The sequence below is a fragment of the Aspergillus piperis genome (genome assembly GCF_003184755.1).
Source record: "Aspergillus piperis CBS 112811 unplaced genomic scaffold BO85scaffold_8, whole genome shotgun sequence".
Classification (NCBI taxonomy): domain Eukaryota; kingdom Fungi; phylum Ascomycota; class Eurotiomycetes; order Eurotiales; family Aspergillaceae; genus Aspergillus; species Aspergillus piperis.
The window spans coordinates 349,786-363,864 of record NW_020291598.1 but is presented as its reverse complement, the minus strand read 5'-3'; the positions used below and the strand labels follow the sequence as shown (position 1 = coordinate 363,864).

The following is a 14,079-nucleotide window of genomic DNA, read 5'->3' as shown; positions in this document are numbered from 1 at the left end:
AGAATGTGTGCAACTTGCACATACGTTACTAAACCATATCATCCCGTGACCTTATCAGATCGGCCGGAATTGCGGATGTAGTTTAACTCCCCAACTGGAAATACACGTTGGAACCCTTATTTTTTTTTCCTTTTTCCCTTCTGCGGTTGTATTTTCCTTGGGAAGGGGATAAGGAACACAAAAAACTACTACCTAGTACAATTCAAGAATTCCACTTAAGTCGCTGATAGAACACTCTACAGTTTACTTATATTATAGATCTAATCACTTTAATTAGTTAGATGTAGACAACTATACATTATTCAGTAGTAGACCATCTCCACCTTCCACAACAAATCAGACGGAACGGCAGGCCTCGTTCCGCCTGGTGTGATCCTCACGGCCATCTGATAGGCTCCTCCTCCACCAAATCGCAGATGAGTGCCATTCTGCAAATTATATTACTTAACTTCTTCATCTTCTTCTTCTTCTCATCTTCTTTACCCCTTCCTTTCTTCCAACTATTCTTCTTCTCCTCGCCAATTTTACATTCTTTCCTTTCCCCCCCTTAACCCCCCGCCCAAATTGCCCAACCCTAAAAAGTAGTACTTACCAACAACCACTACTGGCTGGCACTTCAATCATTTTTTAACCTCCTTCCCCCTTTCCTCCTCCGCGAACCATCCGAACTCTCCCCCGATTTCTCAACACCTTGTTCCGCCTACCACCCTTATAATATTGTATTCTCACACGCTCAAATCCGGGCATCATGGATATCGCCCTCGAAATCTGGGACACCTTCATTGGTGATCGCCTCTACGCCTCTCTTCTCCCTCTATCTCTCGCCTCATCCGCCTCGCTCCCTGGCTTCACTACCGTCACCAACAGCACCCTGTCGTTCTTTGGCGCAACCCAGCCCTTTGTCTACGAACCGGCTACTCAATTGATTTACTTGGAGCCTTCCAAGTTTGCCTACTTGAGCGCCTGGCCAAGGAACAATATTTATCGTCAGTTCCTTTCTTTCTTCTTGATCGTCTGGTATGTGCACTTGCCTTCTTTTCTCGGGTCTTCGTTCCCCCCCACCTCCCAATCTTCCCTTTGGCTAACTGTGTGGGCGCATTATGTGCGCCTTGATCAGGATTTTCGGTATCATCGTCTACTTCATTTCCGCAAGCCTTTCCTACATCTTCATCTGGGATAAGACCACCGTTCACCACCCTAAGTACCTCAAGAACCAAATTCCTATGGAAATCGCCCAGACTATGCGCTCGATGCCGGTTATGTCCTTGTTGACTGCCCCTTTTCTGGTTGCCGAAGTCCGTGGCTACGCCAAGCTCTATGATACCTTCTCCGAAGAGCCATTCCCCTACTACAGTATCTTGCAATTCCCGCTCTTCATCATGTTCACCGACCTCTGCATCTACTGGATTCACCGCGGCCTGCACCACCCGCTTATTTATAAGACCTTGCACAAGCCTCACCACAAGTGGATTATGCCTAGTCCCTTCGCCTCCCACGCCTTTCACCCGCTTGACGGCTGGTCGCAGAGTGTCCCCTACCACGTATTCCCGTTCATCTTCCCACTTCAGAAGCTGGCCTACGTCTTCCTCTTCGGGTTCATCAACCTCTGGACCGTGCTGATTCACGACGGCGAGTACGTTGCCAACAGCCCAGTGATCAACGGAGCGGCCTGCCACACCATGCACCACCTGTACTTCAACTACAATTATGGCCAGTTCACAACCCTCTGGGATCGTCTGGGCGGTAGCTATCGCAAGCCCAACGAGGAGCTCTTCCGCCGCGACACAAAGAATGGCGAGGAGGAGTGGAAGCGACAGACCAAGGAGATGGAAACCATTCTCAAGGATGTCGAAGGCGACGATGACCGGGCGTACCTGGCTGATTCTCAGACCAAGAAGAACCTGTGAATGTGGGAATCATGACCAGTCACTAAGGGATCTGTTCTCAACCTCACAGGTCCATGGAGATCATCTCTGTTTCCCGGGCCCAGACTTCACATAATGAGTTCATGGCTTCTCCCTATTTTTCGACCTTCTCACGCTACGCCGCCCTGACTACGTCTTGTATAACACGGATCCTAGTATATTAATTGTTCCAGCCCCCTTTATAGACGTGTATATTAATTCAACCTCGAGTCACTGGTTATGCCCTGCTTGTGAAGGAACACCGGAACCGTACCGGCCAGTTGTCTGTTTGGTTCGTTTATTTCTTGTTTTCTTTTTGCTTTGTACATATATATGATCGATCAACGGAAAGGGGAGCGGAGATTTCAACATTACATTTTAATCTAAAAATTCACTGCATTACGTTAACAATATATATCCTTGTATGTATGTATAGGTGTAGATACAACACCTCTTAGTTTTGACGAAGACAGCAGGAAAATACTCCCAAGAAACTCGTGTTAGCAGAACATCATAAGAAGATTCAGTGAACTAAAACAATTCCTTGATTTTTCTTTTCTCCTCTTTAGTGGTTATATTAGACTCTTTTTGATTTTTAGTTTGAACGCCCTCACCCGCTGAAATTGGTCGAGATAAAACAAGTGCCACAACCTAACTTATGTATGTATACAGAAGAGCGAAGAGGAAAATGGAAAGAAATCCTGGAGTTGAAGATTGAAGGTCTCCTCCAAGTATATCTGATCCGATTACGACCTAATCAAAGCTTCCACGCTCATTCGATGTCCACGCTCGCATCGGCTTCAGCGATATCCATTTCCCCATCTGCGGGGATACTTTCCGAAGCGCCAGTCTCTTCCGGGGCCGGAGGGGGAGCGACCGTGCCGACAGGAGTAGCCGTGGCCATGGCGTCCGCAATGAAAGATTCCTCGACGCCGGCCTTCCTGCGGAACACTCTGAGCCAGCGCTGGCCCCATTGCCGGATGATTTCATCCTCGGGCAAGTTTCCACTTCCGTCTCCTCTTTCCATCTGCTCGTCGTTGCTTCCGCCGGCCACTGATACGATGGAGTCTTCAATGACCTTGAAAAGAGATTGCATATCAACCTTCTCGCGACTGAGCGTCTCATCGAGGACACTGAGCTGCGGCTCGTAAAGACCCGGCTGAGTACGTGCGGCAACAATTTGGCGCAGGCGGTTGGTGACCTTTCCAACAGTGGCGGAGATCATCTCGAAGATGTGGGACTTGGCAAGAACGGTTCCTGCCTCTAGCTTGTCCACCAACGCCCATTCAATGACTGACAGTGGGGTCAAGATGGTGTAGTTGAGAAGCTTGTCAATGATGTTGATTCCGACGCCGGGCTGGTCGACCCAATACTCCATGACGGAGGTTATAATCTGGCGCCTCGCCTGTGCAGACTGGGGTCCGATGGCCAGGAGTCGTTCCTTGTTCCGTTCAATGCAGGACAGTACATGAGACAGAGACTTGGAGCCAACAAAGCAGATGGCCGTAACGAAGGCATCAGTTGAAGGCAGCAGCGGGTCTTCGACACCGAGAGATCTGGCTTGCTCTTCAATTGCGTTGATAAAAGGCTGGATCTCCTCGTCGCTAGCCTTCTTACGGACCAGTTGCATGATTTCTCTGCCTTCATTCGCATACGGAGTAGCTGAACGAAACATAATTAGCCAATCGTTTTGAATCCCAGCCAAAGTCAAGTTTGTAAATAGGAGTGACTGGGAAGAGTGGACTTAAAGCGACGGAAGGGAAAAACTTACTATCAGACGAGTACTTGAAATCGGGAGTGTCTTTCTCTTTTCCTTCCGTGATCAAGTCTTGGTATGGGTCAGGGAGAGTGCCCCTGATACGCTGTGCAAAGCTCAGCCGGATCTCCTTGTCAAGGGCGCCGTTAATAAAGGCCATCCGGGGGTGAACGAGAGGCAGCTCCAAGTCATCAATCCTGAGCCATTGTTAGCCGATCTGCAATGCATTCTGCCTGCTCATGAGCCTTACCATTCACTCCATTTCCAAGTGAACCCAAAGTTGCTCAGGTGATGAGAGAACCAATCCAAGAATCGATGGCTTAGATCCAAATCCATTGTCTCTAGGCTGCGATACAAGAAACGGATTGCACGTCCTAAGCTCGGTGCGATAGCGGCCGGGGCTATCTTACAGCACTCCGTGAGAACCGAGTGGTAGTAAACCAGTTTGTGCTCGGGAGACGGCAGCTGGAATAGTTGAGAAAACACGGCGTCCACAGCAACATCCTCGGGTTTCCAGAGATTGATGTCTCCCGGTAGATCGCGCAGCCTATCAAAAGGAGTCGCCCGCTTCACGAAGGTATGTGGAGTAAAATAGCAGTCGACATCAATCAAGAACTTCGCCGTCGCAATGCGGTTGAAATCAAGAATGTTGATGGTGTCGACAAGGGCATCACGCATCAAGGAAGATGCGATATCTGAAGTAGGAGGGACTGTTTCCATGTCTTGATTAGCGTACACGGAAAGGTACGCCTCAGGGAAAATTGCCCTTGTTCCATTCTTCACCGGACTCGGAACGGTGATCTGAGGGAATGCATGCTTTGGCTCGTTTTCATAAGTCTTCGGCTCTGCGCCATTTTCTTGCGATTCTTGCCCCTCTTGTGCTTCCTCGGGCTCTTGTGCATTCAATGCCTCTAGCGCTCCTCTCCATGGCCTAGGAAGACACGCGAGCTCCCAGCCCCGGCCGGACTCTTTTTGTAATTGATTCTGGAGTAGGCTGATAACGCTTGGCGTAGCAATTGGCTTGCCGTTCTCAAGGCCGAATGGATTAACCAGGTCCACAAGAGTATGAGGGGTGGAAGCAATAATATCGGTCTTCTCCAGAAGTGCGGTGGCCTGGGACTCGAAACCGGCTGCTGGGGAGGCCATTATGTAGGGAATGGTGAAAAGGATAATTTTCACCAGCTCCAGACCGATCAACTGTATGCGCATCGTTAGCGAACCTGCGACCCTTTCGGACTTTCGGTTTATCGGCGTCGCTTACATCTTCCGAGGATGCTGTTTGAAGGTCGACAGCGCGCGCAAAGAGCTCCTCCAGTACCGGGAAGATGCCATCCCCTTCGAAGACACATTGGAGACACCCCAGGAACCGCAGAAGAAGCTTAACCTCGCGCCACGCGCCAGCGTCAATGTACTTCTGCAAGCACACGCCTGACCTACTGAGAACGTCGGACACGAGCTCGGATTTCTGGAAATTTGCGATGAGAACGGTCGCGGCGACGAAGGGGATCTTTAGCGGCTGCTCCAAAACACTAGTATAATAGCAACACCGTCAGCTCCAAGCTCGGCGGGGGTTCAAACAGGCCAAAAGGGGGGGCAGCCAAGTCATGCAAGCCATACAGGTCAAGCGCAATGTCGACAAAGGAGTTCCTAAACTCCTGATCTTCGTAGTTATCCGCCACACTTTTTGCGATGCTCACAGCGTCGTCTTCTGCTCGTCTGGCAGCCTAAAGAACGTTCGCAGTGAGTGCCGGCACTTGCCACACTTGATCGAGTTTTTGGAAGAGGGTATTCGTACAGATTCAGCGATCGTAAGCAATTGCCTCCGGACCTTGACAATAAGCGGTTCCTCGTATCGACGCCTCTGGCGGCGGTCATAGTCATCATCTTCTGCATATCCCAAGAAATTGTTAATGGAGAGTGGCCACGAGAGAAGCTCCAGCTAGAAATCAAAGGCGGGGTCTGGGGGCATGGTAGCAATTGGCAAGCAAGCAATTGCAGCCAAGGACTCGACCACAGCGGAATTGCATGTTTACTGACCTCTGTAGCGCCTCTTACGCCCACCACCCCTGGGGCCATGAGGTCGGCGTTCGTAGTCGGCCATCGCTAGCGGGCCTTATGTCCACACGAAATGTCTCGCGCAACGACTGCTTCTGGGTAGAATAAAGAGCCAAGCCAAGCTGTAGACAGCACAGCTTCTAAGGGCGGCAGCAGCGAGGAGCTCTATATCGGTAATGCCGTCGCGATAGGAAGGGCATGTGTCTAAGAAGCAAAACATCAATAGTGCTCAGCTGCTGATCGGGACTCGGGATCCTCCGTCCCGCTGATTATCTAACCATGTTTCTTCTGTCTTCACAACCAGAGCTCCAGTGGAGCCGTGGAAATTGTGCTGCGTTCAGCGAGGACTCAACTACTACTATTTGATACATACTACTTAATAAGAAGGTTCAAGCTGTGTCATCTATGTCACAGCTACGGTGGCTGAAGAACATTTGAAATCAAGTAATACCCATACGCGTATATGCTACCCCAGTAAAACACAAGAGCATACTTGTAACCCATAGAAAACTGCAAGCATGCAAGCCAGAAGAAAATCAAACGAAGAGAAGATACAGAATGCTGTGGTTATACACAGTACGAGAACGAGAGTATCCAGGCAATGTTCTTTGGGGCCTCTAGGATAAACGACTAAGAACAGCAGCAAGCAGGTAAATAGGTGAATCGTCTGGATAGCTTCATGGCCGTCGACGCCAAGTGTATGAGGCTTAGAAAAGAGGAAAGGGGGCGGACTGGAGAGGTGAGGGTAGAGGTAAGAGGGAGGAACCACGAGAATATGAGAACGGAGACAAAGAGATATAAATTCACAGCAAAACAGCATGAACGGGGCTTCTAGCGCGGCAAGTCGGGAAAGAAGACCTCCAATACCTATATTCAAGCACACTGACAGGCACACGGTATGGCGCATCCAAACAAAGAAATCCTCAAAGATATCTGACGCATTTGTAGGATATTCATCTTTCCGCCCTTGTGAATAAACTTGCGGCAATTTGTGAACAGAGCCCGTTCGATCGAGATATGAAGCTATGCAGACTTGATCCCGGAAGGCAGACTCACGCAATAAGGGTATCACTTTTTAACCTCCCAAGAGCTGTCTCAGACACCTCAGTAACTCCAGGCTATACCATCCCGTCAACCCCTTTGCGTGAAACGGTCATGATCCACTAAAACCTCCCACTCTTAAGAACTTTTTGTGGTCGTCAAGAGTCACAATTCCCTCTGCTCCATCTAGTTTCCCAGAGATCCCGGCATACCTATCTCCCTCTCCCTCTCCATGGAAACCTTTCTTATTCTTTTCATTGCTTTTTTTCCCTTTCCCTTTTTTTTTTTGGTAATATCTTGTTTTGTTTTCTTCCATTAACTTCCTTTCTCCTGCTCATGCTCACGTTTCACCCTGTCTTTCAGTATTCTGCCATACAGAAGCCAGCTCCCGGATGCCCCAGCCTATGGATTAGGTCTACAGATTCGAATAAACCTTTCCCAGTTCAAGAACCGCCTGATGCATGAAGATAAGCTCGTAGGGCATGACATCAAATTTCCGCAATCAGGTGCAAATATGTTTGCACACGTAAGGGCGTGTAGTTCGTCAGATTTGCACGAGTTGACTCAGTCAAGACGCGCTATCATTTCTTCCTTCGTAAGAGGCTTGAAGTTGGTGATATCTAACCCGCGAGCCTCAAGTGCAGGACGTGCATGAGGGGGAATCAGCCGGCTGTTCATTGCGGGCGCGATAGAAAGTTCTATGACAGTGTCAAGTCGTCAGTATGGGGGGCAACCAATACAAGTGGTTTTCAAAGAGACCGACCATGCCTGGAGAAGTCGAACAGATTAGGGAGCTCCCTCGTGGAGCCGTTCGGGTGCCGCGAGTCGGGCAACCGGGTGTTAGGATCCCGAAGTTCGTCGAAGAATGGATGGCACATCGCTTCAATTGCTGACAGACGTTGCGTCGGTGTGTATTCCAGCAGGGCGGAGATTAAATCGATGGCCTCATGGGGGGCCCTCCGGAAGACCTGATGGACATCAGCATTTTTCGCTCGAAATTGTTTCCGCTAAGGGATCCTACCTTATTGAAGGGGTGTGGCTTGATCTGCGGGAACTTGTGTTCCATGTAGTTCGGGTTCATGGTGCGAATCTGCTCCCGCGTCGGGGTGCCCAGGACCTTGATGATCTCCACGAGCTGGTCGATTCCGGATTCTCCTGGGAAGAGTGGTTGTCCTAGCATCAACTCGGCCATCACGCAACCAGTAGACCATACGTCTGATGTATATTAGTACATACGCAGAGCCCCTGGGTTGAATTTGAGAGAAATACCAATTTTCGTGGTGTAGTTTGTTGCGCCGAAAATCAACTCAGGTGCGCGGTAGTAGCGGGAGCAAATGTATGAAACATTAGGCTCATTCTCGACAAGAATCTTGGCGGATCCAAAGTCACACAGCTTCAGAATACCGGTGTTCGGGTCGAGCAGCAGATTTTGAGGTTTGATGTCACGATGGCAGATTCCCTGCGAGTGAATGTAGGCCAGAGAACGGAAAAGTTGGTAGATGTAGAGCTTGACTTCCAGCATCGGCATGGTTGTCTTCAACTTGTTGAAATAACGCGAGGCCCGATACACCGTCTCTGGTACATATTCGAGGACGAGGTTCAAGTACACTTCGTCTTTCTATGATGTTTCCATGGCATGGTCAGCAGACAAGTAGGTAAAAGGACGAGTAAGACGGGTTGCAGCATGAACTGAGGGGAAGCAAGAGGAAGGCAAGCGGTGTTGAAAAAGAGAGCGACATACCCTTTCTCCGTTAGAGTAGTAAAATGCCTTGAGTTCTACGATATTCGGGTGGCGCACGATCCGCATGATCTGAAGTTCACGATTCTGAGGGGGAGGGGGGTACTGTTAGCGACCGGGTAGGCGATGACGAGCATTGGTGGCCTAGCATACCTTGAACCGTTTGTCCTGGAGAACCCTTTTGATTGCAGCATCTTCGCCGCTGGGCATCATCTTCGTTTGGAAGACGACGCCAAAGGATCCATTGCCAACGATTTTACATTGTGAATAGGAGATCTCCTTGGTTTCTCCCGTAAGTCCATCCTGGACTTTCTCGCGGACGACTTCTATATGATCGCAAACAAGAAGGAAAAGGTTAGCAATCGAGTCCAGCAGATGGGCTCAGCAACAATTGCGTAAAGAACGGCACGTCTCTTACCACCCATGCGCAGACTCGAGAAGACCCCAGGTCTATTCTGTGACATCACGGACGGCTAGTGGGGACAACACCGGGCGGCAACGTGGGCGATGCTATCGAGAATAAGGAGGGCTGGACTTCAACAGCGGATGTCGGGAAGGGACGCAAAAGTAAGGCGTGAGGTCCGTTTTGGGCAGACTGTACTCGGTGGAGCACTAGTTGGGAGGGGTGCTCTGGATGGGCGGAATATCCGAACGGTGGATGTTGAGTGGAGGTGCGCGTGAGATGAAAGGTTGAGAAGCAGGCGGGCGAATCGTAGAAGGGAAGGCTCAGACCAAGGGGACCAATGGACTTGGGGAGCGTGCCAAGAGTTGCAGACACAAGACCTGAGCAATCAACGCCCCAAAGATTGTGAAGCGGGTTTCTTTAGATGAGGGAGGGGGGGGTTGGTGTGGGCAGCGGTGGGTGGTGGAGGGGAGGAGGGTTTGGATAGAAGGAACAAATGTTTTCTCGAAGAGAAGGAGAAAAAAATAAAATAGAAAGGAAAAGAGAAAAGAGAAAAAAGTGAAGTTATGTGTGAAAGAACCAGCAGCAGTAGCAAGTAGCAGTTTAGTAGTAAAGAGTACCGAACCGCAGCTGATTCGAGGAGGGAGGAGTGTAAAGTGTAGGTATTGAAATTCACGCCTCAGCAGAAGTGTGGCAGTGGAATTTCAAGGAAAGGCGGGTAAAATAAGTAAGTGTAGGTAAGAGAAAGCTCAGGCTCTCAAAAGGGAGGGATGGTCGGTCGGAGGAGAAGGAAGTGGGAAGAGAGGATAGTAAGAGAGGAGAGACTTGAGCAGGTGACGTTGATGGAACGACGAAGCCCGAACACGCGAGGGCTGCAGGAACGCGGGAATAAAGCACCGGGAGGAGAGGAAGAAGGCAAGGAACACACGAGCCAACTCCGGGCAAATAAGAGATATCAGTAAGAATAGTAATAGACGTAGTTGACCAGGGAGGCCAGTAAGTAGAATAAAAATAAAAAAAAAGGTTAAAGGGGGGGGGGAGGGAAAAAAAAAGAGAGGGACCTCTCTTTCAGAGAAGTAATAATGCTAATAATGAAATCAATGAATCAGGAGCACACGGGCGCTTTTCTGACTCTTGGAGGAAGATACCAATACCAAAAGGAGGGAGAAGATTACTAGCATCCGATCAAAAACCAGCCTGTCTCAATATGTGGTTAAGTTGTTACTGTTCTCTCCCTGTCTGTTACTAGTCCGTTAGGCCCCAGAAGGCAACGTTTGGGTTTGGCTTGGGGTGGAGGAGGAGGGGAGGAGGAGGGGGGCGGGAGTGGTTCAACTTACAGCAGTTAGTAACTTTACCTTTCCCGAAAGAAAGAAAGCCTGGGTAACAACCGATGGGCACGGAGCTATGGCAGTGTGTGGAGAGGCAACAGAGATGTGGATGATGACGGTTGGGATTATTGGTACAGAGAACCAGAGGGATTGCTGTTTATGGCCGCCGGCATAAGAATAACCATTCTTTACACAGTAGCGTTCGTCCTCGAGTAGAGATAGTAGTATTCCCGTTCGAACAATAATGCCCCAGTTGGACTAATAATAAGGAGAGCACTTATACCTATAACCCACCAGCCTAGTCAAGAGTACCCCATATAAAGCTATAGGTATCTTAGCACTCTACTCCATTTCCTTCATTTTTAATCTGATTTTATTTTTTAATTATCTTGTTTTTATTATCCCATTCCATTACGGCAACTGGTAGCTAATGATGAAACTCCATAGGCATGAGGGTATATTGTGGGCTCGGCCCCGGAGGGGCAAGAAAATTAAATAGCCAGAATAAAAGAAAATGGAAAATCAAAAATTAAGGGAACTATTGTAGAAAAGGGAAAAAGATGAGAGACAGAGAGAGCGGCGTAATGAATGGAAATAATGAGTCTGTATACCTAAGTATTGATACAATACAATACCGGATCGGCCGCTCTCTGCCCCAGGTCTTTGCGTCTGGCTATGACGCTATTGCCCTTACCGGAAGCAAGGTACCTGGGTACCGCTAGTAGATAGGCGGTGCGATGCTACTTCTGCCCATCTTAGATGATGCCGCTAAGATATGTCACTATATACACATTTGATGAGGTTTTCTACGTATGATGGTCACTTTCTAGATTCTATATCCTGTACAGTGAAATTGTTCTTGCTCCGCTCCCCACCAAGTGACACACCCCTGCCTGTCAATCGAGAAATAATTGATTGGTATATGTCCCACTTCAAGATTAGAAAAGGAGGCATTTTTGGGTCCGCGGCTGGCGTCATTCCTAGGCCGAATATGAAACGGAACGGTAGGCCCAGAAGTATACAGTAGATAAAACACGAATATCATCAAACCAAGTTACATCTGATGGTAGAGTTGTAACTTGAGCAGATCAGTAGGTCGAAAATAATGATGACGGACCTGAAGTGGAACCATCCAGATTGGGCGGGAGGAAGACAGCTGCTGCTGGGATTGAGAGAATGGGGGCCCATTCCTAATGGGCATATGACCTTGGCTCCGAGCGCTTGGGTTCGAGATTTAGCACTAATATTGTCGTTCAATATCTGACTATCTAGTGGTGCTTAAAAACGGGCGAGTGGTGCATCTCCATTCCCGAACACCCTTGGATCGCAAGAGTAATGTTTCTCGTTAGTTATGTTGGGTAGTTAACTCCCCCACCAATGCAAGCAGACCACGCTCGGGATCAATGGCCTTGATTCCTACCATTCCTGGCATCGCATTTTACAGGGGGTGGGCTAGAACAAGACCAGCAAGACCAAATCTTCCTTGTCCCTGCAGTAGAGAAAGGAGGGGTTGGTCAGGAGATCTCCGTAACTAACTAGCAACCACGGCGGTACTTCTGAGTTTGTACGTAAGTGATGGAAGAGAAACCAACGCTCTTCTAGTGCTCGGTGAGTCGCGCGCCTCAACAATCTTTCCCCCCTAACTGGGGACGAGATAACCTATATCGACCTTAGGGGCGTATCTAGTGTATCTTGAAAGTCATATCCGTTGAGCTCAATAGCTAGCTACAACTAGCTCTAGGCTTTGGAGGGATCCAGGCCTTTCAAACCATCTCAGAACTTCTTCCCGCGGCCCGTAGAATGCCGATCGGGAAAGCCAAAGGCGAGCTACAGAAGAGGTGCCTGGATCACTAGTACCTCCCCATCCATGTCATAGCCCGATGAAGATTTCAGACATGGACAGTAAAGTAAGTAGGTCGTGAGGTAGAAGGTCCACTGGGCGGTTCCGGTGACAGGCAGGGTAGTTCTGCCATCATGTGCTGCCATTGGCCCCTGGGTGTCAAGTGACCAGCCGCGATTTTCACTGGAAACCCGTTCATTGGCTACCCGTACTATTGCATACGTATGGTAAATACAGATCAAGCCACCCAACCCAAGAAAAATGACGGAAAACTAGGGTTAAGTGCTAGAGTGCTAAAAGGTAGGATAAGTAGTGCGGAGGAAGGCGGGCGTGTATTCGGTCGCCGCATATTTGACCAGGATCTAGACTTCAACGTATTTGGAGGGCGGGTGGGCTGCTCACCAGGGCCGGCTGCATATGTACTCCTGCTGTACTCTTTACTCTTACTGCGGTCGGATTCGAGGTCGGCTTGGAATCCTCTCGGGAAGACTGGCCATAAACATGTCACCATGCGACTGTTTATGTCCGACGCCACAGGTACAGCAACAAAGGATGCTTGAGCCTATGTCAATACTGCAATGACGTAGCAATAATCACCATCTCAATACGGGATCATAAGGGCATCATGTCTGACCAGTGTCAAAAATAGGCCAATGCATAACGCATGTGTAGAGTTTCAGAGTCTTGGCTCAAGTTCTACGGAGTAGGAAAAGTATACTGCAAACGATCTGGATGCAGTGGGCGATGCCTTGCCCACGTGCATTTTCGCGGTCCATGCTCATCGTGTCCACGCTTGAGTAATAGACCAATACTTGGTAGCCGTTGAGTATTCTTAGTAGTCTATTTACTACATCGTTGAGATTCGTACTTCCTGCAGCGCCTCAACCGAAAATGAAGTACTCCGTCGAGAAGTACTTAACTGTATATATTCGTACTGCATGATGCAATTGCCACTCTGCATTCATCCGAACGGTCTCTTGTAAGCTCAGCTATCGCTTTGCATGAGCATGTTGCTTAGCGGCAATAAACTCTCGTCGGGTTACAAATCTATCGTATTGAAAGCGAATGACATATCACAAATTTACATCATCCAGAAAAAAGAAAGAGTCACGGGATGAGAACAGACTTACACTACTAAGTAACTATCAGAAACGACGCTTCTACAGCCAACCCCACAATGACTGGGGCAAGCGCATATGGTACTAATGATTTATCCACTTAGTACTACTAGGAGCAGCTAATGTTGGGCTTCTTAATATAGTAGCAAGGGTCATTGTAGTTCTGATAGTAAAGGCGATCATGTGAAGCTCATGTTTCACACGTTTAGCTGTCACCGGTAGCTCAAAGAGACAAAATCCTCCGCCTTTTGGAATTTGGCTTTTCCCTCAATACCATATTCCATATTTCTCCTTTTTAGTATTCCGCTTTATAAGGCTTGGCATGTATGCATCTCGATCGTATACGACCGCCCGACATACATGGATTTTCACTCATCGGCTCAACACAACAGTTGTCGGACTATCTAGAAACGCTCTGTGCCGTGTCCTAGCTCCCTTACCTCCTCTATCCTTGCAGCCTGCTTCTTCAGAAACATGAACATAAGTAGGTTGCTTATGAGACTCACAGAGGCATGTCGGGATTGGAAATTGGATATGATTGGACATCTCTCGCATTTGTTTTCTGACTTGTTTCAATAGTAGCTTAACCGTCACTGAACTTTGGGGCGTAAGAATAGCAAGAGCACTTACAGAGAGAACCGGCACGGGAGATTATGAAAACCCCTTGCTGCGCAGACTTGCAAGCGTATCAGCTACTACAGTCAGTAGGTCTCAGCAGACCATGATCCCAGATAACACGACTTGAAAAACTCCTACTTAAGATTGAGAGCATGCCATTCTTGAACCACAACCTTCTCATTTGCCACCTTATCTACATCAACTGGATTTACATGAGGGACTAATTGCAGCCACATACCAAGCTGAGACAGGGAAGGGCTTGAAAAATCTAATGTTCG

General features: G+C 48.7%; 4 protein-coding genes across 4 annotated transcripts; 1 reads left to right on the top strand and 3 right to left on the bottom strand.

The window, feature by feature from the left end:
* Positions 1 to 450: 450 nt before the first annotated feature.
* On the top strand, positions 451 to 2,313 carry BO85DRAFT_396473 (sterol desaturase family protein). The gene is made up of 2 exons (XM_025657000.1): positions 451 to 1,017; positions 1,118 to 2,313. The coding sequence occupies exons 1-2, from the start codon at positions 749 to 751 to the stop codon at positions 1,905 to 1,907; spliced, it is 1,059 nt and encodes a 352-aa protein (XP_025515777.1). The 5' UTR covers positions 451 to 748; the 3' UTR covers positions 1,908 to 2,313.
* Positions 2,314 to 2,676: 363 nt separating this feature from the next.
* On the bottom strand, positions 2,677 to 5,761 carry BO85DRAFT_459077 (NCBP1 family protein; the record flags this gene model as incomplete). The annotated part of the gene is made up of 7 exons (XM_025661627.1): positions 2,677 to 3,566; positions 3,676 to 3,857; positions 3,911 to 4,857; positions 4,922 to 5,189; positions 5,278 to 5,384; positions 5,456 to 5,547; positions 5,716 to 5,761. The coding sequence occupies 7 exons, from the start codon at positions 5,759 to 5,761 to the stop codon at positions 2,677 to 2,679; spliced, it is 2,532 nt and encodes an 843-aa protein (XP_025515776.1).
* A 310-nt stretch (positions 5,762 to 6,071) lies between these two features.
* On the bottom strand, positions 6,072 to 6,745 carry BO85DRAFT_285504 (uncharacterized protein). Its single transcript, XM_025655237.1, has one exon. It carries the CDS (start codon positions 6,620 to 6,622, stop codon positions 6,182 to 6,184), a length of 441 nt encoding a protein of 146 aa, XP_025515775.1. The 5' UTR covers positions 6,623 to 6,745; the 3' UTR covers positions 6,072 to 6,181.
* A 451-nt stretch (positions 6,746 to 7,196) lies between these two features.
* On the bottom strand, positions 7,197 to 9,312 carry BO85DRAFT_285502 (GSK family serine/threonine-protein kinase). The gene is made up of 7 exons (XM_025655236.1): positions 8,913 to 9,312; positions 8,648 to 8,820; positions 8,498 to 8,581; positions 8,026 to 8,374; positions 7,778 to 7,971; positions 7,520 to 7,724; positions 7,197 to 7,454 (listed from the first exon to the last, which is right to left on the bottom strand). The coding sequence occupies exons 1-7, from the start codon at positions 8,956 to 8,958 to the stop codon at positions 7,321 to 7,323; spliced, it is 1,185 nt and encodes a 394-aa protein (XP_025515774.1). The 5' UTR covers positions 8,959 to 9,312; the 3' UTR covers positions 7,197 to 7,320.
* Positions 9,313 to 14,079: the final 4,767 nt, after the last annotated feature.